Here is a 22,571-nt window from a genome sequence, read left to right as displayed (position 1 = left end):
GGTCAATGACATGAGACAAAGTATATGTGAACTGCTGTATGAAAAGTGAATTTACTCTGTAAATCTTCACCCAAATCCTAAAAAAAAAAGAACTACTTGGCCGAGACCAGTGACATGCCTAAATCAGCTGATATGGCAATGGGCTTACTTTGTGCAAGACACTGCTGCTACTTTTGTCCTGTGGTCTAGCCCTGAGAAAGATGCTGTACTGTCCCCACTTCATAAAACAGAAACGAGAAGTTAAGTGGCATGTACAAAGTCACAGTTCTCCCACTTTCTGTTGTCTTTGCTACCTGCATGACAGCTTTCCAGACTCGCTCCAACTCCACCTTCTTCCCAAAGCCTCCTCCAAGCTCTCAGGCACAAGCAGCCCTTCCTCTTCTGCCCACATGGAATACCTGGCATATACCTGCCCCCTTGCAAAGGCTAGCTGAGATGTTGTCTCACTTGGCAAGCCCTTCATTCTCACTTTCCTGGACACCCCACAGCATCTCAGACAGGACCATGGCCACAGAAAATAATGCCAAGCAGGGCTGCTGTCTGTTGAAGACAAGGTACCCACACACCCACTTGCCTGCCTCACCTGACCAGGGTCTGGTTGTGCAAGTCCCAGACTGCAATGTTCCCATCGCTGCAGCAGGAGAAGCAGACTTTGGCGTCGGGGCTGATGGCCAGGGCATAACAGGCAGGAGCTGAGGACGTCAGCTCGGCTTTGATGCGGGGAGTGGGCGAGGCCAGGTCCCAGATGGTGAGCGTGCTGGCCTCACCGCCTACGATGAGCGTGCGCCCATCAGGGAGCAGTTTGCAGGAGCGGATGTAGTTGTCCCTATTCTGGAGGGAGAAGGGGCAGTGGTAAGCATTGCCCACTGCCTGCCTGGGAACATGGGGCACCCTCACCACCCTTGCTCACAGAAGCTGCCAGACCTTCCCATTCCTCACTCACATCCTTTCACCTTTCATACATTTCTCACAGATTCCAGGAAGTCAGTATTACCCCCATCTACAGATGACCAAACTCCAAGAGGTCAGCCAGCTTGCCCTAAGTTGCCCAGCCAACATGGGGCTGAGCCAGATCAGTCTATGAGGCTCTCCCCTCAGGCCCAGGACTCCCTACTCTCCTACACCAGCTTTAGGGGGTGCCACAGCCCTGGGATGCTCACCAGGCAGTCCAGCTGGGAGATGGGGCTCTTGCTGCCTGGCTGGCTGATGTCCCAGATCTTTACGCAACCCTTGCCACCTGTATAGACATGCCGCGTGGGGTTGCTGATGGTCACGGCGCACACCACCTCCCCGTGGCTCAGGGTGTTGATCTGGCGGGCGTGCCTTGGGATGCCGGGGCCTGCCAGGGCATCGTGGGGGAAGGGCACGGGCTGCATCTGTCCATCAGCACTCACGTGAAAAGAGTACGCTCTGTAAGGTTGAGAATCATCATGCTGCCATCTCCAGCCTCTTGCAGCAGGCCCCATAGTTCCTGCCCAGTTCAACCTGCACCCCTCACAAACTGGCCTCCTTGCCTGTAGACTTCCCTCTTTGGGAATATTAGTGAAACACAGCTCTGTACAGATCATTCCCTGGCTTAGAGCCAGTGATGGCTCCTTACTGCCCACCCAAAAGCCCTAACCCCTTGGCCTGGCTCCACCAGGGTGAGGACCACCTTACATTCCAACCTTGACTTTTGCTCCCATCTGTCCATCCTTGCTCTTACAAATCCCTTCCTCACATCTACCTCTGTCACACAATCTACAAACAATGTGAGAAAAGGCCCAGCTTAAACGCCATCTCCTCCTTTCAGCCTCTCCTCCTACCTCAACTAGAACAATCCTATAGAGAAATCAGCTCTCAGTTCTCTAGGTTCTGTCCTGACCTTGTATTACAGGAAACCGTAAGTTCAAATCCAGTGCCTGGCAGGTAAGAGGACTGAATGTGTAGGCCTTTGTGCTCCTACCTTTGACAGATGTGGGGGAAGGTATTTGTGTAAGAAAAGCTACAGAGCAGGTGCAAGGTCAATAGCACTTGATCCTGTGCCTTAGGACAAGATGGGGAGTGTCTCTGTGTGTGTGTGTGTGGGGGGGGTTCTCTCTCATGTCATGTCTTAAAGGGCAGCTGTAACTCTGCCCTAGCTGTGTAGAGTCAGATATGGACCAGGAAAGCCAGATCTTCAATTTTTCACAAAAGAGCACAGAAATCTCACTGCTAATAGGAAATCTAATGTCCATATATAAGCACCTCTACGGGCTGTGTGGCCTCAAGAGGAGCCAATCAGGCACTTGGCAATAACCTCATCTCCTACAACCTCCCATTAGAGCTATTGCCCTGCATGCCTAGGGGTCTGTACAGACAGTGGCTGAGCCAAGAAAGCCTTCAATCAATGCAGCAGTCAAGAAGCCAGCCATGGTCCTTGCCCACAGCAGGGGAACTTGCTTTGGGGGGTTACAGCTCTGGTCACTAATTCTGCCAGTGAAGCCCCATTGATGCTACACCTGTCTTCAGAGCTACCTTTCCCACTGAGGGTCCAGAGCCAACTCTGATACCTACAGCAGCCAATGGTATTACAGAGAGAAGGCTTCTTGCCACTCCAAAAATGAATAGGAGTACATGTATCAAAATTGGGGGGTTGAAAGCTTGGCCTGTCTGCTCTTTTAGGCTACTACTGGTGGTGTCCTTTGGAATAACATCAACATTCTCATTGATGACAATTTATTATGTGTAAGTGTCAGGCACTGTTCTTAGTGTTCTATGGCTATTCAATCTTTAACCTTCATGACAACCAAGAAGGGGAAGGGCAAAGGAGGGAGCATGTTCTCCAGGGAAGGAAGTACCCAAGACCAGCAGTGCTGGGGCATTTCTGACAGTTGGAAAAGGAGGAGACCAGGCCTGCAGTAGCTATGTGATGGGGCTTCAAAGGCACCCAGCATCTGAAATACTCCTCTGCTGCAGCCCAAGTGAGGACTTCAAGACCATACCCTCTCCAAACCCCTTTGGGTCCCCTTTGTGAAGGAGCCCCTGAGCTGATCAACAGTGTAGCTAGGTAGTGGTTTCCTGGGGCTGGAACCTGGCCTGTTAGTGTCTCAGAGGGGCAGACACCTTGCCCAACGGCAAGTCCACCAGGGCAAACCTGTGGCTGGAGGGGTCAGGGTATGTGCTTTCCTGTGCCCTCCCCATGAAGCATGCAAAAAGTATACTCAAAGCTTACGGTTTTCCACCAGGAATGGAGGCAAGGCTTGAGGGCAGGCCCGTGGCCCGCATGGGGGGGTGGGGTTCAAAACCAACCTGTAAAGCAAGACAAGGCCAGCCCTTACCCAGGGATGCCACTGTATCCTCCCCCCACCCCACCTCCTTCACCCCTCAGCCTGGCCCCATAGCTCTGCCATGGAGGAATCTGGGAGACAGCAGAGTAGAGCCCAATTGATTTTGTCAAAGGCCTGGCAGGGCAAGTATCTTGCTCAGGACAGTGGCAGGGCTGGGGTGAGAGTCCTGAATCCCAACTCCAAATCAATATCCCCCAACCCCACCCTAGTTCTCCCCATTCTACAAGGCAGAGTCGGCACTATCCCCAGCCTTCCCTCCCTAGATATCCCAGAGGGCCTTTCACATGGTGACTGGACATCTCAGGTAAAGAAATAAAGGAACTCTCTCCTGAAAAAGGATCCCTCTCTCTGCCAGCCCAAGTCCTAACCGTTTACAATAATAGTAAATAATTATTATGACAACTAGCCCCATTTACCAAACACCTGTTCTGTTGAGGTCACTTCACTCATCTTGGGACTTGTGCCCCATAAAAGCAAGGAAAGGAAGGTGGGGGAAAGCCCCACCTCCCAGACTAGAAAGAGGCAGGCAGAGGTCCCATGGCTACAAGAAGGCAAGCTGGGAGTGGAACCCAGATCTGCCTGGCCCAGTATGTGTCATTAAGCTACATCCCACTGGTTCTCCAATACTCCCCTGGTTGCAACACCCTGAGGGTCCCTTTTAGCGCAGAAAGTGCCACCCAGACTCCACCAACACCCTGTTCATTGCCCAGTCCCAAGAAAAAGGAGCTAAAAGGTCTACGTACAGCTCCAAAGCTCACCATTGGCGATCGGCCATAGGCGGCAGCTGCGGCGGCGGCGGCTGCACTCATCTGGGGGGGGATGTTGTGGAGGCTGGCGTAAGCACCAGGGCTGGTGAGAGACCCGTTCATCTCATGGTGGCTCATCATGGCAAAGGGCGCCGCATAGGAGCTGGTGATGGAGATGGGCGTGCGCAGGGCAGAGGCTGTGGGGAGGTGGGCGTCAGCGGGAGTGGGCCCTGCCCCTCCATCCATGGCAAAGCCAGTGCCCCTCCCCACCCAGCATTAGTCTTTCCTGCATTCTAAAGCTGCCAGTTCCAAGAAGTGTCCTCTGACTGAACCTTCTCTACTGGGATTCCTGACTCAAGAAGTTTAGGGCTGGGAAACAGGGCCACCTCTTTTTACAGAGCAGGGCAGAGGCCTAGAGAAGGGCTTTGGTTTGTCCTAAGCATCACATAACTCTGACAGAGCCAGGGACAGAACACAGCATCCTGACCTGTCTGATGTGCTCTCTATTTGCCTGTCCACAGTGTCAAAGCATCACTCATTCATCTCTTTTCCTCAAAACACATTGTGAGGAGGCAGGCTCTGGGAAGGACCCAGCTCAGTCATACTCCCTGGTGATGTGGCCAGTTCATGTGGTCCCGCCATCCCAGCTGAGGCAGACCCTCTCCCCTCAACCAATCCCATCATGCCTACCCATTATACCTAGCGGGTCCATGCCGGGAGGTTTGCCAGGCATTGACCGGAGCCCTGGGGTCGTGCTGGTGCCGGGAGTCGGGGCATCATTCCTTGGAGTTGGTGTGTTGGACTTCAGCCCAGGGGTGGAGGATTTGTCATTCTGAATAGAGAAGTTGCAGAGACCAAGGCTGTAAAGATTCCTTTCTCCCAAGCGCTGCGCACTGACCTAGTATCAGTCGCCACACGAAGCCCAGTGCCAGCCCAGTTAGGAACCTTCTGCTGAGTAGCCTCCTGATCCTTGCCCAAGCTTGTCTAGCAGGGACTGTGATCTTATTATACAGATGCAGAAACCAAGGCTCAGAAATGCTGAACCACTGTAACTAGCATAGGGCTTTAAGGAGCTCTGGTGGTACAATGGTTAAGCACTGGGCTGCTAACTGAAAGGTGGGCCAAACCCACCCACAGACTCCAGGGCCATCTTCCCCTGTAAGACTACAGCCTAGGAAACCCTGTGAGGCAGTTCAACTCTGTCCTACAGAACTGCTCTGAGTTGGAATCAATTTGACAGCATTCAACAATACCACAGGACCCAGCCACCTAAGTGGTAAGGCCAGGATTTGAACCTGGGTCACAGTCCAGCTTTATATTCTTTATACTCCACCCTTCTGCCCTCTAATAAGCACTGGCCTCCCCTCAAAGTTCCTTCTACCTCTCCCCCATCCTGCCCCTAACAAGACCTTGAGGCACTTTCTGAAGAGGAAAAATCTCTCTGCCCGTGCCTTCCCCCAGCCTCCACAGCTCCAGGGGCAGACCTCACATACATGACCAAGGTCTTTGGTCTTGGAGGAAGGTGTGCTGCTGGAAGAAGCCACGGAGGCGGGGCTGGTGGGGGCATCTTTCTTCAGGCCACGGGCCTTGTCCAGCCCATTTTCAGGAGGGGAGTGTGCAGGGCTGACCCGGGGCGTTGTGGGATCCTGAAAACACAAGTGATGCTGACATGTACTGGAAGCCAACAACTAGACTAGCCTCTTCCCTGCTCTGGGAACGGGAAGAAAGTAGACTCGGGGAATGGGGAGAAGAGGCTTGGCTAAAAGACTGGCAGCCCTAACAGGGGACCAACTGGTTCTTAATGATCTTGTCTGATCCCTTCATTCCATAGATGGGGAGACTGAGGCCTGAGGTGGGCAAGAGTGATCTGCTCAAGACTGTAACTTTAAAGCAGCCAGGACTCAAGTCCAAGTAGCTGGGCTTTTAGGCTTAGCACAGATTCTCTCTAGCACTTCCTGTCCTATTGAGGCAGATCACCATGACTCACAAATCCCACCTCCAGGTTCCAGGAAGGAAAGAGAGCAAAGAAACCCTGGAGCAGCATGGGAACCAGAGGTGTACCCCACCCTGGGATCTGTAAGGGTCTCTCTGGAAAGGCATCTTAGGGACTCCTCAATGCTAAGAATGCCCAGCTGCCACGCAGTAAAGCCCTGCTCTGCAGTGCGCCTTCTGACAGGCGATGCCCAGACACCAGAGGCCTCGTCACCATGCTCAGGCTGCTGGTAACACGGAGGCAGGAGCTGAGACACAACAGCACCCACTCTGGGGATGAATTATCCCAAACCAAGAGCCTTTCTGTAACCCAGCCTGCCCTTACCTCATTGGAAACATCCACCACCAGATCGTCACTCTTGTCCCCATCACTGTCCTGCAACCGAGAGAGAAGCCAACTGGCCAATGAGAGGCCACACCCTTCCCTCCCACACTGAGCCTGAACTACCCTCTCTTTCCTCTAGGCAGTAAGTGGTAAAGCCAGGATTTGAATCTAGGCCAAACCCCAAAGTCCATGTCCTTTCTAACTCCACCCCTCCACCCTCCTATGAGCACCAATTCAGCTTAAAGTCAGCCTCCCTCCAGCCAGAGAGGGCTGCTAACCAGGCTCCAGCTCTGGGTTACTCTGCTCCCACACCCACTGGACAGCCTCACAGGACACATGCTCCAGTATCATATTTCTAGGCACCCCCTCAACCACACAGTCTGCCCTTTAACTTTTCTCTTGGAAGTCGGAAACCTCTTTTCAGCTCATTTAGTATCTGTCATCATTCACAAGCAAGTGTGCAATTCTCATTTAGCTGGTGGGGTGGGCAATTAGCCTCATCTCACAACTATGCAGTTGAGGCTTCAGTGTGCAATAGTTCAAAGCCACAGAGCAGCTGAGTGACCCAGAAGGGCTTGATGTGAGAGACCACCGGGTCTACGTGGGCGACTCCCCAAGCACCACACTGCCCCTCCCTTTCCCTCTGTCTCAGTTCTCACTGCTGCCCCGATAGGCACAGAGCAGATGCAATGATTACTCACTGAGGCCTTGCAGGGGGGTATCACAGTACATGTGAAAGTCTGTTAAAGCCATTGTTGTGGGGTCAGAGTGGCTGAGTGGGTGTACAGAGCCAAGGGCAGGTAGTTAGGGATGTAGACAAAGTGTGGGGCACCAGGAATGGCGACTGGAGCAGACTAGGGTGTTTGGACGGCTGTAGTAGCAGCCTGGGATTGCTGGCCTATCTGTGGAAGGAGCACACTGCTCTTCCCATGCCCCGTGGAGATGGTGTCAACCCCAGTCCAATCCCTGCCACAGTGTGGCTCACATCCCCACAGTATGGGGACAAGCCTCCTAAGGCCCGTCAGTCCTCCTCAACAGGGCCACTTCTTGTGACCCTACCTATGCTTCACCTCTCTGACTCACTGCCCAGTCCAGTCCCAACAGGGATTGGGCCACAACTTGGGCCCTGCACATGCCCCCTGCATGTGCCCCAGTACGTACATATCGGCTCAGGCTGTCCTTCTCCTCTGCTTTCCGCTTCTTGGCTTCCAGGCTGTAGTCTGTAGAGCCCCGGTGCTTCTCACTGGCCCGGAGGCTTTCCGAGGGTGACACCGAATTATTCTAGAAGCAAGGACAGGATTCTAGGTCAATAATCTACTGTCAAGTATAACAATTTCACACATAAAGAGACACAGCTAAGTGCCAGCCATCAGACGAGGAAAGAAAAATCTCAAGTCCTAGGTATTCTGTAGATCTTGGCTCAAAACATAACCTTGTCGGGGGGCCTTCCTCAACTCCCCTGACTAGGTAGGTCCCCTGGGAGCTGCCATTAGAGTATCCCCAGTGCTTTTCAGCCTTGTGATGAATCATCTGCCCCTGGCCTATGATATAATAGGCCCCAGTACGGCAGGGGTCACACTTGTCTCATCTACCAACACATGTGCTCAAAGAAGGGGCAAGTGGAATTTGCCCTGAGTCTTGAAAGATGGATCTGAGCCCACACACTGGGGCCATGAGCAATACGTCATCTGCTGGACCCAAGCAGAATGGAGTGACTGATAAGGAAGGAATGTCAGACGGCCACTAAGCCACCAGGCCTTTCTACATGTAGATCAGGAGCTTTGTGTTTCATGTGAACATCCGACTCCACTGTGTGGTTTTGGCCAACATTAGAGAAACACCAGAACTGCAAGAGACATAATGCCCTATTTCAAAGCCTTTTCCACTGAAGGATGGAAAATACATGAGGGCAGGGATAATCAGGCCCTTTGTTGCAATAGGATATAGAGGTCCTGAGCAGTTGGGAAACATGCCCCACCCAGGTCCCCCAGCAGGAAGCAAAGCCAAGGAAACCTAGTTTTCCAGGCCCAGAAGAGCCTAATGAGTTCTTCCTTCAACTGTAAAGCAGCGAGGATGAGAATATTTGGATTTAGAGGCCTGGGAAGAGGGAAGGTGGACAAACAGCTGAGGTAGGAGAAGCTCTAGTAGGCAGGCCTGGGAACAGAGCTGTCCCACAAAGTGGGATCCACCGTGGCCAGAGACAGAACACACTCCCTCCCTGGCTGGGCACAGGGAGAGAGGAGCTACCAGCAAGGGCACTTGTCAGCAAAGCCTTGAGCCAGGAGAATCATATCTGAAGCAATGCCTCTGTCTAAAATGCTCTGGAGATGCACTCCTTTGTTAGAGCCCAATGTATACCCTCCTCACCTATTGTCTGAGCATCTGCCTGGGTCAGGAATGGTGATGGTGAAGAATAAGCAAGACAATCCTCACCTCTAGGAGCTTACAGTCTAGCTGTAGGGAAGAAAAAAAGCCAGACAAGCAACAGTCCCCATACAGTATGGAGGTGACATGATGAGGTCAATGAGAGGCACAGAAGACATCTCTTCAGAAGGGAAAAGCATCAAAAGGCAGGATGGATGAACCTTTCTATCACATCTCCCCATTTTACTGGAGGCCAGAGTTCCTGGGTAGTGCCAACAGTTAACATGCTTGCTGGTAGCTGACGGGTTAGGAGTTCAGGTCCACCCAGAGGTACCTCAGAAGAAAGGCCTGGCAATCTACTGACAAAAAAACCAGCCACTGAAAAGCCAACGAAGTACAGTTCTACTCTGAGACATGTGGGGTTGCCAACAGTCAGCACTGATTCGACAGCAACTGTTTAATGATGCCTCAGGGGCAAGGGTCACTTGAAGGGAATGGGGATGGACAGTGCAGGGGCGGTGTTTGGAGGGAACAGTGCAGGAACAGGCTGCAGAACTTAATTTCCTTTCCTAAGCCGGTTTCTGGGCAGACGTTCCCTGCCAAGTTTCTGCCTGGAGCAAATTAAAATGGCAGAGTTATCAAGCCTTGAAGAAAAAATGGAGGTTATAATGGAACTGCAGCTCAGCCTTCCCCACAGCCATGCAGGAGCGTGGTGATGTGCGCACAGCCGCAATTCAATTAGCTGCTACAAGCGCCGGCAGAAAAATCACCGTCATTTCATTTCATTTCCTCCCACAGTGGCGGCCACCTCGTGCTAAGCAGAAATGCTTCCAGCCCCTTGTGCTGGCCCTCTCGGGCGGGCGGAGACGGGGGTGTGCGGCTGCTCGTGTTTCTCCTTGAGACCTGGTCTGCGGCTCAGAGAACAGCGAGCTCTTTCTTCTCATGCAGTCGGGCTGAAAACCCTCGCAGCTACCGGAGAGTCATGTCAGGCATTTTATGTCAGGCATTTAGCGGCATCGATCCAGCCCGCCTCTGGCTGGCAGGCAGCCAAAAAACTAAGTATTTTTTATTGCTTCGGCTAGGCAAGGAAATATGAATGAAGCTACCTCTAATTGGACTCCAGACTAACCCCTCTGGGATGGTTTCCAGCCCCTCCACCAGCCCCCTCCCACTCTGAGAGAGCCCTGTCCTTCCTGCCATGGCCTCATCTGTTGACAACCTGGTTTCCAGAGCGCTGATGATTTTAGTCTCCACCCCCTCTGACTCCATGGACACAAGCACATGGCCCTGGTGTTGGCCCTGCAGCTGCCCAACCCACCCCTCCTATCCTGCCCACCCAGGAAGGCACCCTGACTCATTCCCATTTGATTCTCCAGGAACCTGCTCTGAGAGTCTGCCATGCAGAGATGCCAGGGACAGTGGCATGGTGATGACCTCAGCTCCCGGGGGCTCTCTGTGGGCTTCTTTTTGGCAGAAAATTTTCAGAGACTGGGGCACAAAGCCAAGAGCAAAGATAAATGATGACGAGGATGAGGTGAAGACAGGGAGAGTATTGGGCTTCAGACACCCTTTCCCTCTGCAGTTGGTCACTGCTGACTGTGTAATCTCCTGGACTCCACATACTGTTCTAAGTGAGTCTTCCAAAGAAAGCTGAAAGGTTGCCTGGGCAGGAATTTACTCCATGTTATAGATAAAAATGTCCCTGGGTGGTGCAAATGGTGACGCGCTCAACTACTAGTCAAAAGATTGGCGATTTGCACCCACCTAGCAGTGCCTAAGGCATTTGACTGCTAACCAGAAGGCTCGTGGTTCAAACCCACCAGCCACTCCTTGGAAGGAAGATTGGGCAATCTACTTCCGTAGTGATACCGCCTCAGAAACCCAAGGAGGAGTATAGCGATGAGTTGGACTCAACTGCATGGCAGAGTTTGATTTTTTAGTTTAGAGAGGTCCCTCGGAAGACAGGCCTGGCCACAGCCTCAAAAGCTCTACAGAGCAGTTCTACTCACACATATGGGTCACCACGAGTCAGAATCTACTCCAGTACAACTAACAACGATTAAAGAAACTGAGGCTCAGAGACCAAGGGAGCTACCCAATGGCCCATAAAGCTAGAGCCAGGTCTAAGCTTTGAGGGGTCCAGTCCAAAGTTGCTTCTGCAAACCACCTCTTCAAAAAGGCCACCATTTGAGGATCACCTCTAAAGCATTCAAAATGGATTTTCATCCCCAATTATTCCTTTTTTTATGTGCCTAGCCATTTCTGGGTCCTCAATGTAAACCTACATTTATGAGCACACAGGCAAATCAAGGGAGCCATGAGCATCGCTGTGAACGGGGGCTTAAGAAGTCAGTCTGGGTGGGGGTGCTGGGAAGGGAAGGAAAAGCAGGTTGGGGTGGAGGGGAGCTGCCCGAGGAAGTGGTTGCTGAGATGGTTAGTTAACTGCCTGACCTTCCAAGTCCTGCTTAACACAAAGTAATAACCAAAGCCATCCTAACAGATTAGATGGCCCAAGATACAAGGATGGTGATGAGGAATAAAATAGCTTTGCTAATCGCTAGAGGATTTTTTTTATCCAGCCTCCACTGTGCTTATTCAGAAGGCTTATTCACTTGAAACAGAACCTCTGAGCCTCAGTGTGATCAGAAAGATTTACAACAAATCTCGGAACTGGCAGACACGCAGGCGGCCTGGCCTTCATGCTTGCTTGCTAGCACTTTCTTAAATGGAGTTAAAGCCCAGAACAGGGGGCAACCTCAGGCATTCGGAGAAATGGAGGAGAATATAGGATCATAGAAGAGGCAACCTGGGGGGTGGAATGAAAACTTTGGCCCAGGACATCGAACATCTGGGTCCCAAGCCCTGAGATCAGCCCAGTGACTCCACAAACTCCTTTGGCAGAGCCAGGGCTGGCCAGCTGACCTCTCTGGTTAATCACATCTCCTATAAAAGGGAGTTAGGGCTCATTCAGCCCAAGCTCTTCATTTGACAAATGATGTACCAAAGGCCTAAGAGAGATGAAAGGCTTTCTCCAACTCAAGGTCATTCTCAACAGGTGACTGCCACCCCCACCCCAGTCTGGATTAAAGCATCAGCCAGCCCTCAGCACTGGAGCCAGGTCTCCCAGTTCTGGGCATGAGTAAACAAATGACAACCCCCTAGCTTTCACCCACGAAGCAGAACAGAGAATCCACAGCCTGTTTTGCAATTCTGGGAACAAGATGTCAGGTCAGGAGCCCCTGGTCCCCTCCTCTTCCCAGCCCCTCAAAACACATCACATGTGTCCATCACTTACCGCGCTTGATTCTCTCTCTTTGGAGAAGAATGGCCAGGTCAGGAGGAGGGTCAAGTCCCCCAAAACAAAAAAGACAAAAAAAAAAAGAAAGGAAAAAAAGGTCAGTCTTGGTCCAGCTGGCTTTTGTGGTTTGCTAGTTCACTGGTTTTAAAATGGACAGCAGGCTGGGCTCCTTGAGTCGAGCAGGTCAGCCAAGGCAGGCCCATTAAGTTAAATTTCTTAGCTTGGAAATTAACCATCCAGATGCCAGTGCTTTCCCTGCCCACCAGTCAGTCCCTTGGGGGTGGCAGGGGAGGCCTCTGGCCTAGCTCTTCTGGACATGCCAAAAAAGGCACCAAATGGACTCGGGTGTTTTAAAGCCTCAGGCTTGGGAGGGGACATGTTATGTGGAAAGTAAAGTACCTGTAAGACCTGGGAGCTAGAAATTTTACTGGGGGAAAGGGGGACGGGAATTTTAGTTGAGTTTTTTTTTTAAAAAACTACTTTTAATCAACACCACTCTCTGCTTCAGCAATAAGCCTGTGGAAGCTGCAGTTTCTGAATACTATTCACCAGTGAAGCAGTAGCTCCCTGATGGGGCTGTCTGCTGCAAGGAGGCCCCTCTTCATCTGCCACGGGACTGTCGTACGTAGGGACACAGAAATGTATCCTCCCATTCCCAAGACTTGCTAGTGCCCTGGGGGCAGGGTGGGATGAGGCTACTCCATGGCCCCAGTGCCCAAAGTGAGGTACAGAGAGGGGCTTGGAAAGCATTTGACAGGGTTGTAAATCTCTCTGAGGGCAAAATAAACACGGTAGCACCTTTTGAAAAGGGGTCTGCCAAGGAGCCAGGCCCTTTCCTTTCCTGATCCGCCCAACCCCCTGAGCCTCTCCTCAGTGCCAGCTTCCAGGTTCCTTGTAGTAAGGGCTGGGATGAAGGGTGGGGGGAAAGCCAAGTTCTCATTCCCAGTCTTCCAGTCATCTCCCTGCTACAGTGTGCTTGCTCCCTCCCCTTGGAGGCAGTCAACTAAAAGTCTTTACTAAAGCACCAACTGTATACTTTTTCTAAAACTCCTATGTTGGTATGTATGCTAAACAAAACACCTAGGACCTTGAATCCCATTATTCATTCAGAGAACGAATAATTTCCATAAGGACAAAGCCCTTCCCAAGCAAAGGACACAGTGGACAACAAAACAGGGCCCAGCCATAGGAATCTGACTCTTAAACTCCTATGGGAATTTGAGAAAGGCCTCCAGTCTAGCCAGGAAGGCATCTTGAAGGAGTGGGACAGGGACTGGGCTGTGAAGAATGGGGTGGGGATGTCACTAGGAAAATGGGAAGGCACTCTGGGGTGAATACTTCTGGGCAGAGAACACCAGGTACACATTAAAGACTAGGGGGCCTGGGAGAAGGATGGGGGACTTTGGCTTCCACGTGTCATGGCTTCAGTAGATAGCTCTAAGTCCTTTGCTAACTCCCTGTCATAGGGTGGCATATTTGCTGTGTCTACTCACTGTGGGATCTACAGTCAGGGTTCCCGTGTCCCCCCATCTCCACCCCCGCCCCCACCCCCAGCCCTGGGCCGCACCTCTGTGGTCAAGTTCATGATGGTTCTTCTCGTCCTTCACTGTCAGGTGGGCCTGGCTGCCCAGGGCGCCAAGTGCCAGCAGCCCTGAGCTGCTCCCCGTCACTGGGGGTATCCCTGGAGGCTGGAGGCCCGACGGGTGGGGTGGCAGCTGGACTGGGGGGCCGTGCGTGGCGTGGGAGAGGTGCTGTGCCTGGAGCTGCTGTTGCTGCAATGAAGTTGGCCGTGAGCACAGCTTAGTGGGAAAGAGCAGGAGAGGTGCCCAGGCCGCCTCGTGAGGGAGGGGCTCTGCACCCCCCTCATTCCTGCAGTGGGCAACAAGGGGGAAAAGCCCCCAAAACTTTTGCCCTCAGCTCAGTCCACACATCCATCTTGCTGTAGGAACAGTCTGTTAATGGACTGCAATTTAGATACAAGATTTATGTCTACAAATACTCCACCCTCGAGTTTCAGGACAAGGTTTCTTAATGGATGCTTCCAAGCCCGAGATAAATAGTGCATGCATTTCAAAACCACGGTCATTGGGGCTCCCTTTCAGTTCAGGGGGATCCATGTTGAAGCTCCAGTAGCCACCTTGTTTACTTCTGCTTACGTGCCTTCAAAACTTAGCAGCCAGCATCTCCTACCCAGATGCCAGATCCTGGACAAACTCCCCAGTTCTGAGAAATTCCAGGCCTGGCTTACACAGGTAGGATGGGCCACAGCTGGGGACCAGTGGCATGAGAACTAAGATCACTGGGCATCAGTATAGAGATCAGAGCCACAGTACGGGGTAGAGGCATTGGAACAAACAGACCAGGATTCAAATCCCAGCTCTGCCTCTTATTAGCTGTGTGACCTTGGGCAGGTTATTTCACCTTCTTGGGCCTCAAATTTCTTTATCTGTAAAAGGGGGGAAGTAGCATCTATCTCAGAGAATTACTATGAGACACTGTATGTAACAGCCCCTGGCACCCAGGACTGCTCATGAAGGGATCGTGATAGTAGCTAATGTTTACTGATGGCTTACAACGTTCTAAAAACCTTACATGCCCTAACTCAGTATCACCATCAAAAGCAGTAATAACAAACCTCCTAAGTCCTCCCTATCCCCAACCAAGGACTCTGCTCCCCTGGCTCCAGAAGCCACAGGCACCCCAACCCAACACTAACTTCAGGAGCTTCTCTTTCCCCCTCCCCTTCCCATACCAAAGTAACTAGCTTGGGCAGCCCTGGCTCTCTCCCCCACAGCCAGGACAGGATCCTTTAGCATCCTAAGACTGTGGCAAGATCCATGGTCTTCATGGGGCAGGCAACACAGCAGCCACACATTTCTTAAGATTAGAAGTATTCCTTAGGAGTGACTACGTCCTTGGCTATGCTGGTATCTGCCCATACACACATCTTACTTCTCAACTAGCCCAAGAGATGGGAATCAATGTTTACTGAAGGTCTGTGTAAATGGCTTGGTACTTTCCAAACGTTATCTGTACCAGAGGTATTGTGTCTATTTCACTGACAGCAAACCAAGGCTGAGGGAGCTGGGGTGGGCGGCCAGGACTTGGCCAGGTACCATCACTCACCAAAAACCAAACTCACTGCCATTGAGTCGGATCCAACTCATAGTGGGTTTCCATGGCAGTATCACTACAGAAGTAGATTGCCCCACCTTCCTTCTGAGGAGTGGCTGGTGGGTTTGAACCACCAGACTTCTGGTTAGCAGTCACCTGCCTCAGGCACTACACCACCAGAGCTCCCGGTACCACCACTAGTGAATGAGAATTTAAACTCAGATCTGTCAACCACCCAACCTCATCTAAAGAATGATCCTAAGGAAACCCCCAAAGCAAGAACAGTGGTGGCGGCAGGAAAGGGGTTGGGGGAAGAGGGGCACAGAGCACAGATGTGTTAAGCTTCAAGGTTTTATCCACTAAGAAACCGATTTCTGGCAACTGATAACAGACAATAGAACACAGGGAATGTCTACAGTTCTGGTGGGAGGGGAGAGTAAGTCCAAGAGCTAGGAAGTGTTTGGAGTCAGGAGTTAAGCTCTCCCTGATCTGAGCTATACACTTCTAACCCAGTCCCCATGCCAGAGTGCTCCAGCCATCCATGCTCCTGGCATGAGAAGGCTCCACTTCCTGGCTTAGGGCAAAAGGCTGAACCCACAGCCCTGGGTACCCCTCAAGACCTGTCACTGGCCAGTTTACAGAAGTGACGATGGACACTGGTCCCAGAGTGGTGTGACCCCCCTCCCCCCACATCTCCCTGAGCTGCCATAGCAGGAACAAAGCTAAGGGGCCCCTGGAACCAGCATCTCAGAGTCCAGTGCAGAAATCCAAACCCTCCTGCCAAGGAACTGGGCTCCTCCCTGATAGGTCCTCACACCTATGCTCTTCCACCTTTTCTTTGCAAAGAAAACATAATTATCTTATTACAAAAATAATACATGCTCATTATAAAAAATTCTATTAAAAAGAAATATAGATTACATAATTATTTTAAAATCACCCTTCACCCTAGAAGATGCCACTGTCTAGATTTCCCTTTGTGGAACTCTTTAACTAGTTAATCAATTTTTATGAAAAATTTTCAATGTCTGTATTTCTATACTAATGGCCTTTTTTGTTAACCATAGTGCTATGCAACTTGATTTTAATTTAAGAGTAGTCAGCACAAAGAAATAAACTTGTCCTTTTAAATAACCATGTACGTATTATTGTATTCCCTGGTGTGGCTGGGTCCTAACAATATTACCGAGACACCCAGTTTTAAAATGAGTGTCTGGCAGGGGCCCTTTGCTTTTAAACCAGTTGCTCTGGATCATTCAATGCTGCCAGTGTTAGCTATTTAGTAAAATCCCCAAAAGCAAGGACTGGAGTATTTAATCCACTCTATAGTGCATGGCCAGTAAGGTCTCTTGAGGTAAAGGAGAGAGAGAGAGAGGAGGGGGAAGATGGTTTCAAAGACCCCAAAGAAGTAGCTTGTACTGATTCTTCCATAGGGCTTACTCCTCCCATGAATGATTCCATTTTGAGAAGAAACTGACTGAAGATTTATATCCATGGAAAGACCTAAGTGAACTCTAATTCTTACCTTACTAGGTAAGGTCTCCTCTCCTATCCAAACTTTCCCAGCTCAACACCTTGCCCAATTCAAATGCTACCTCCTCTGGTAAACCCTCTCCATCTTCTTGGTCAGAATGGAGTGATGTCTTAAGAGTTCTAGCACCCAAAATCTGGAGCCAGACAGCCTAGGGTAGCCTTCCAGCTCTTTGCCCTATCAGCTGAGACCTTAGACAAGTCACTTGACCCCTCTGGGCGTTAGTCTCCTCATCTGCAAAACAGAGGTCAGAATAGAGTCCATCTCTTATGGTTGTGTAAGAATCACGTGCATTATGACACATAAAGGCAAAGTAAGTGCTCCATTAACATCAGCAAATTCTGAGGCTGGACTCCAAATATAACCCTCATCTCTTTCATCCTTAGATGATACTTGGCAACTTATATGTCACACTTTGGAGATGGCAAACTCCAAGAAGACAGGGACCTTGTCTTATCCATCCCAGCACCTGAACAGTGCCTGACACATTTGCTCAGTACATGTTTGCTGGGTGCGTAAGTACGAACGTTGGAAAAGGTATGTAGGAAGAGGCTAGGAAAAAAAACAGTAGTGTGGCTCTATCCAAAGGCAACCGTGTACCTCCCTGCTCCATGCCTCTGCTCTAAGGCCCAGGAACTGAAGATGATTTTGACCAATTAGATGCAGCTATAAGTTAGTTGAGACAAGGCTCATCCACAGGGTATCCTGCTTCCACGATACACAAACCCGTGAACCATCATCAAAAGCTTGGAACAAAGGCAGCACTGGCTGCTTAGAAAACAGTGGCTTTCACTGTTGTTGGGCTTCCAGGACTGTGGCTCTTCTGCCTTAGCCAGTCAGGTAGAATAGGAAACTTCTGTGCAAGAGTGAAAAGTTTCTCAAGTACAAGAACAATCCACCTGGAGAGTCAGAAATTCCTCTGTAGTCTGCTTTGGGTTGTTTGAAGGCCCAGTTAGCACTGGCCCAGCAGGTTTGGGGAAGCAGGTACAGAAGAGCCAATCTTCAAGACTTCTCCTCGAGGTGAGAGCAGATACCAGGAGTTGCTGGGTGGCTGGAGGGTCTGCTAACAACAGTCTTGGTTGCAATGAAGAGTGAAACAAAAGTATTCTCCCTGGTGGAGCAGAGGGAGACAGCTAGCAACGATGCACCTGATTCGCTGTCCCCATGTCACCAGCTGCAACCCCTTGCCACCTTAGGCTGCATTTCCATTCCCTGGGAAGTTGAGCTCCTTTCTCTTCACCCATCACGAACAGCTGCCATGCCCGCCACATGTCCCCTGGCTTCAGAGGACGATGTGCTGAAACACAGTGACATTTGAGTGGGGGAGGGTGACTGTTTTCAAATGGGGAGCTTTCCCCACGGGGAGAAGTGAAATTAATTCACAGCCTTAGGAGGGCCCTGAACTCACAGTTTGGCTACTGCCCGTCTCCCGGTTCTACGATCCCTTCCAATGCCTGGGCTCCATGATACGAGAGGCAACTCTCCCCTACCCGCCAGCCCCAAAAGAGGAGTTAAGAATCTGGAACCAAGTCTACCCACAAATGCTCACTGTGCCCTTCTTTAAAACTTCATGTCAGGCACAAGCATGTCCAAGAATGTGTCCACGGGACACACATGTGTCCCCGTGCTCCACATGTGTGCCAAGTACCCATGGCCTGAGCTCAGAAGGCATCACCATCTACAGGACAGGCCAATGGGGAGGATCTTGCTTGCAGAGCACGCGTAATTGGATTACGCACATCACACTTTCAGCCCTTGCAGGCGGATTTAATGCTTCACTTCTTAGGCTCACCACTTGGGTTCAACTTAGTCAAGTTGTATAAGCATTTCCACCAAGGACTCCGAGCACAGGAAGCAGAGACCAGGTCCTAACTCCACAAAATTAACACTGGCTGATCTCTAAGGGAAAGAAGTACTGGGGCTTAGGCGGATTACCTCCATTTCCCATCTCAGTGGGCCCCACAACTCCTGCCTCTCTGAGAATGTCTCAACAGTTTAGATCCAAAAAGGAAGGGTGAACAGCCTACAGTAGATTCCTGATAGGTCTTTGACCCATCTTGCCTACCGGGCGAGTTCTCTGTGGACTAGCAGGGCAGTAGGGTAGGCTTGGTTGGCAAGCCTGGCCTCCCTCCCTCTGCCTCTTCTTCCGCCTTCCCCACACACCAACCCGACCTTGAAGCCTGGTCTTTCTCACACCCCAGAAATACTCTAGCTCAGGTGATAAATATTCCACAAGCTCTATCCATGCCCAGGGGTAGTTGTGGTTCAGTGACAGAACTCTTGCCTTGCAAGCAAGAGACCCAGGTTCATTTCCTGGCCAATGCACCTTGAGTGCAGTTACTACCCATCTGTCAATGGAGGCCTGAGTAGCTTGTAGACTAAGATCGACTAGGAAGAAAAGCCTGGAGATCTACTTCCAAAAAAAAATCAGCCAATGAAAACTCCATTAATCATAAAGCAAAGATAAGAAGATAAGGGGGCAGAGAAACTAGAGTACTGGAAATGGAATAACCAGAATGCAGTTAAAGAGAACTGACACAATGTAAAACATGTAACTAATGTCACTGAACAATTTGCCTGGAAACTGTCAAATGGGAACTTAGTTTGCTGTGTACATTTTCACCAAAAACACAATAAATTATTTTAAAAAACAACATCAACAAAAATAGTCTAATCTTCAACCAATCATGGGGACAACACAAGACTGCACAGTATTACATTCAGGACTGACTCCACTGAGGACAGCTAACAACATAACCATGCCCATGCCAGACTTCACTCTTCGAGCTGAGTGTAGAGGGACATGGATGGACTCAGATCTCAGCTCCATGTCTAGGACAGCTGCAAGCCACTGATAGGAGCAAGCATGCCATATGCAACATGCCATCTTTTCACAAATGGGGAAACTGAGGCTGAGAGGAGAGAAATGACTTGCTCAAAGTCTTCCTAATGCCCACATCAGGGTGCCTGGCTGTTTCCCCTTCCAGAAAAGTCAGTCAGTACCACAAGGTGGTCACCAGTTGCTGCTAAGAACCTCCTAAGGACCCTTCCTTGCTCTCCACTCCTCCCCTTTCTCTTTAAGCCCTGGGCTATCACAGCTCCTGCCAGTCTTCTCTGTCTCTCCATCAGAAGACAGCTCAGCTGCTTGCTCCCTCCTCTCTCCTCTCCTCAAGGAGGAGATAAAGAACACCCTGACTAGGTTAGCTGCCTCCCTCGCTGGAGTGCAGTCAAGCACGGCTCCCCAGAACCAGCATGCCTCAGCTGTCCGTAATTCCTGCCTTGTGAGGCTCTGTCAGGCACAGCGATTAGACGCCTGCCTGCTTAATGACAGGGAGACGGCTGCATTCACTCACAGCCCGAGAAGCAATTACCTTGAAAATGGGGGTCACAGGCCCCACTCGTTGGCTTTAATTGAATTCCAATATCTGCCTTGAGCTGCCTTGACCTAACTTGTAGCTTCCTAAATACTACTTAAAGGAAGTGGTGCTAATACCAATGGCACTTCTTCCCCACTTTCATGCCTTTCTTAAAAGTTAGACAAAAACTATTCCAAAGAAGGAGCCAGATGGGGAGAAGAGACTCTATTCTGACCACTACAGGGACGGGGGGCTCCACCTGGAAGCCTTAAGAAGATTTCTATTGGGGCAGGGAGCTGTAAGAAGAGTATTTCAGAGGACAGAACTCACAATGCGTGTCCTACCCCAACTACCCCTTCTGCCACTATCAGCAGAGCCACTGAGCTATATGAATGGTCACTGAGGCAGATGACATAGGTCACATACTAGGGTGGGATAGGAGGGGGTGGAAGTCAGCCCTGGACTCTCAACTTGGCTTTGCTCCTAAGCAGCTGTTGGATCATTCACAAAGTGCCTCCCTTCTCTGTAAAACGAGGGCACTGCGCTACATCAGTGGTTCTCAACCTGGGGCAATTTTGCCCACCATGGACATTTCTGGCTGTCATAACTGTGAATATGAGGGTGCTACTAGCATCTACTGGTTGGAGGCCAGGGGTGGTGCTAAACATCCTGTAATGCATAAGATAGCCCCCATAACACAGAACGATCCCCGAATAACAGTGCTGAGGTAAAAACCCAAAGGTACATGATCTCTAAGAAGGCCTGTTGGCACAGTGGTTAATCCCTTGGCTGCTAAACGGAAGGTCAGCAGTTTGAACCTACCAGCCACTCCGCAGAAGAAAAGACCTGGAGATTGCTCTTGTAAATATTTAAGCCTAGAAAACTCAATGGGACAGTTCTACTCTGTCCTATAAGATTGCAGTGAGTCAGAATTGACTCACCAGCACACAACAGCAGACGATCTGAGTATCCTTCAGACTTTAAAATATTATGATTCTCCCTCCAGGGGTGCTGCCTTCTAGCTCAGTGGCTTCAAAGATGGAATACTTCCTTGTGCTTCAGTTTCCAGACTCCTTTCTGCTGTACCGCCCCTTCCCCCGGGAGGTAGGGGCTGCCCTTCCCGCAACATTGCCAGAATTCAAACTTGGCAAATGCTTCTGTCTGACAGCTGTCATCACAGGCTCAGACCGGAAGGCTAGAACCATAGGGCTGCTTTCCAAAGGACTCTGTGAGTATCATGGGCCCCAATGGTACGATCGAGGGGTTGGTATCCACAAGCATCACTGTTTCTCTGACCCCAATGTCCCAACATTTCTAGTGGAAGTGAGAAGGGCCCAGAGAGACAAGCTGGTCTGAGCCTCTCCTTTTATAGATGCGGAAACTGAGACCGGAAGAAGAGAAGGGACCTGCCTGAGGTCACACGGGGAAGAACCAGCTTAGGATCATAAGTCTCCAGGTCTGCCTTAGACTGAAGAGCCAAGACCCAGCATTTATCCCACAAGCAGAAGAAAAATCCTGTGGCCTTCAGTTCCACCTTGAAATGATGTCCTCATATAACAATCAAAAGAAAATGGAGACCAAGCAGGACCCCAAACTGTTAAAACTGAATGAATGGACCTCAGTCAGCCAGTCTACTGCTTCCCAAGCCTGACCATGCTTCAGAATGAACTAGAAGAATTCAAAATACAGATTCCTCGTCCCACCCCTAGACCTATGGAAAAGAACAGTGGGGTGTGTACCTTGGAATCTGCATTATTCAGGAGCTCCCTGGAAGATCATGCCCTAACTATCTGTGGACTGGGAAGCAGTCATCTTATCCCGTCCACATCATTGTAGGATGAAACGTGGATCAAGGGGAAGACTCTTGATCAAAGTCACACTGAAAAAGATTGCTATTTTCTCAGGTGCCTATCTTAAATATCCTTAGCCTCATATCAAAGAAGCAGAAAAATGCTATTTGAACCCAAGAAATTCACTCAAGATACAAGCTGTATAGGGATACTAAAGGGGAGAGATTTGGCTTCCCCTTTCCACCAAGAGGTAGGTAAGACCAGAAGTGGGCCTCAAAAAGGACTCTTGGACATTTTTTCCTGTTCCCGGGTTAGATGAGACCACTAGAAGGTCAGAACGTGCTCTAGCTGGAAGTCATGGGACAGGTGATGAAGACTCAGCCAGGCAGCTCAGTGCACAGGACAGCAAGGCCCCACCCCAAGCTCCACAGTACATCCCATATCAACAGTTCAGCAGAGAGAGTTCTGATCCCAGGTGGCCAAAGAAGGGCAGGCCTTTGCCAGGGGGGAGGCGGTAGGGCAGATAAGCCTTCAGGGAAGCATGAGGAGGTGGCCAGGCGCTCTGATCAGTTCACTTGGCCACAAAGGTGAGCCCAGGCTCCCACCCCTCTCAGTGGCTAGGATGCCAAAAGCCAGGGTAAGACGAGCTGATGCGTTTAGAGGTGAGAGTCAATTTGAGGTGTCTGACACAGCTTTAATTGGAGGACTGGGAAGTAACTAGGGAACCAATGGGAAGAGGGCCCCAGA

General features: G+C 50.6%; 1 protein-coding gene across 1 annotated transcript in view; it reads right to left on the bottom strand.

Moving 5' to 3' along the window:
- TLE3 (TLE family member 3, transcriptional corepressor) overlaps positions 1 to 22,571 on the bottom strand; it is a 59,476-nt gene that overhangs the window by 6,553 nt on the left and 30,352 nt on the right. The window contains exons 7-16 of the mRNA XM_007957225.2: positions 13,601 to 13,805; positions 12,031 to 12,047; positions 7,533 to 7,652; positions 6,372 to 6,422; positions 5,548 to 5,700; positions 4,745 to 4,886; positions 4,067 to 4,251; positions 3,194 to 3,270; positions 1,161 to 1,410; positions 584 to 831 (exon numbers count right to left, since the gene is read on the bottom strand). Coding sequence (XP_007955416.1) covers positions 584 to 831; positions 1,161 to 1,410; positions 3,194 to 3,270; positions 4,067 to 4,251; positions 4,745 to 4,886; positions 5,548 to 5,700; positions 6,372 to 6,422; positions 7,533 to 7,652; positions 12,031 to 12,047; positions 13,601 to 13,805 — 1,448 coding nt within the window. The remainder of the gene's footprint in view (positions 1 to 583; positions 832 to 1,160; positions 1,411 to 3,193; positions 3,271 to 4,066; positions 4,252 to 4,744; positions 4,887 to 5,547; positions 5,701 to 6,371; positions 6,423 to 7,532; positions 7,653 to 12,030; positions 12,048 to 13,600; positions 13,806 to 22,571) is intronic.

This window comes from Orycteropus afer, unplaced genomic scaffold (assembly GCF_000298275.1).
Source record: "Orycteropus afer afer isolate SDZICR_OR568_19922 unplaced genomic scaffold, OryAfe1.0 scaffold00015, whole genome shotgun sequence".
In the NCBI taxonomy this organism is placed as follows: domain Eukaryota; kingdom Metazoa; phylum Chordata; class Mammalia; order Tubulidentata; family Orycteropodidae; genus Orycteropus; species Orycteropus afer.
This window is presented reverse-complemented; position numbering and strand designations above follow the sequence as displayed.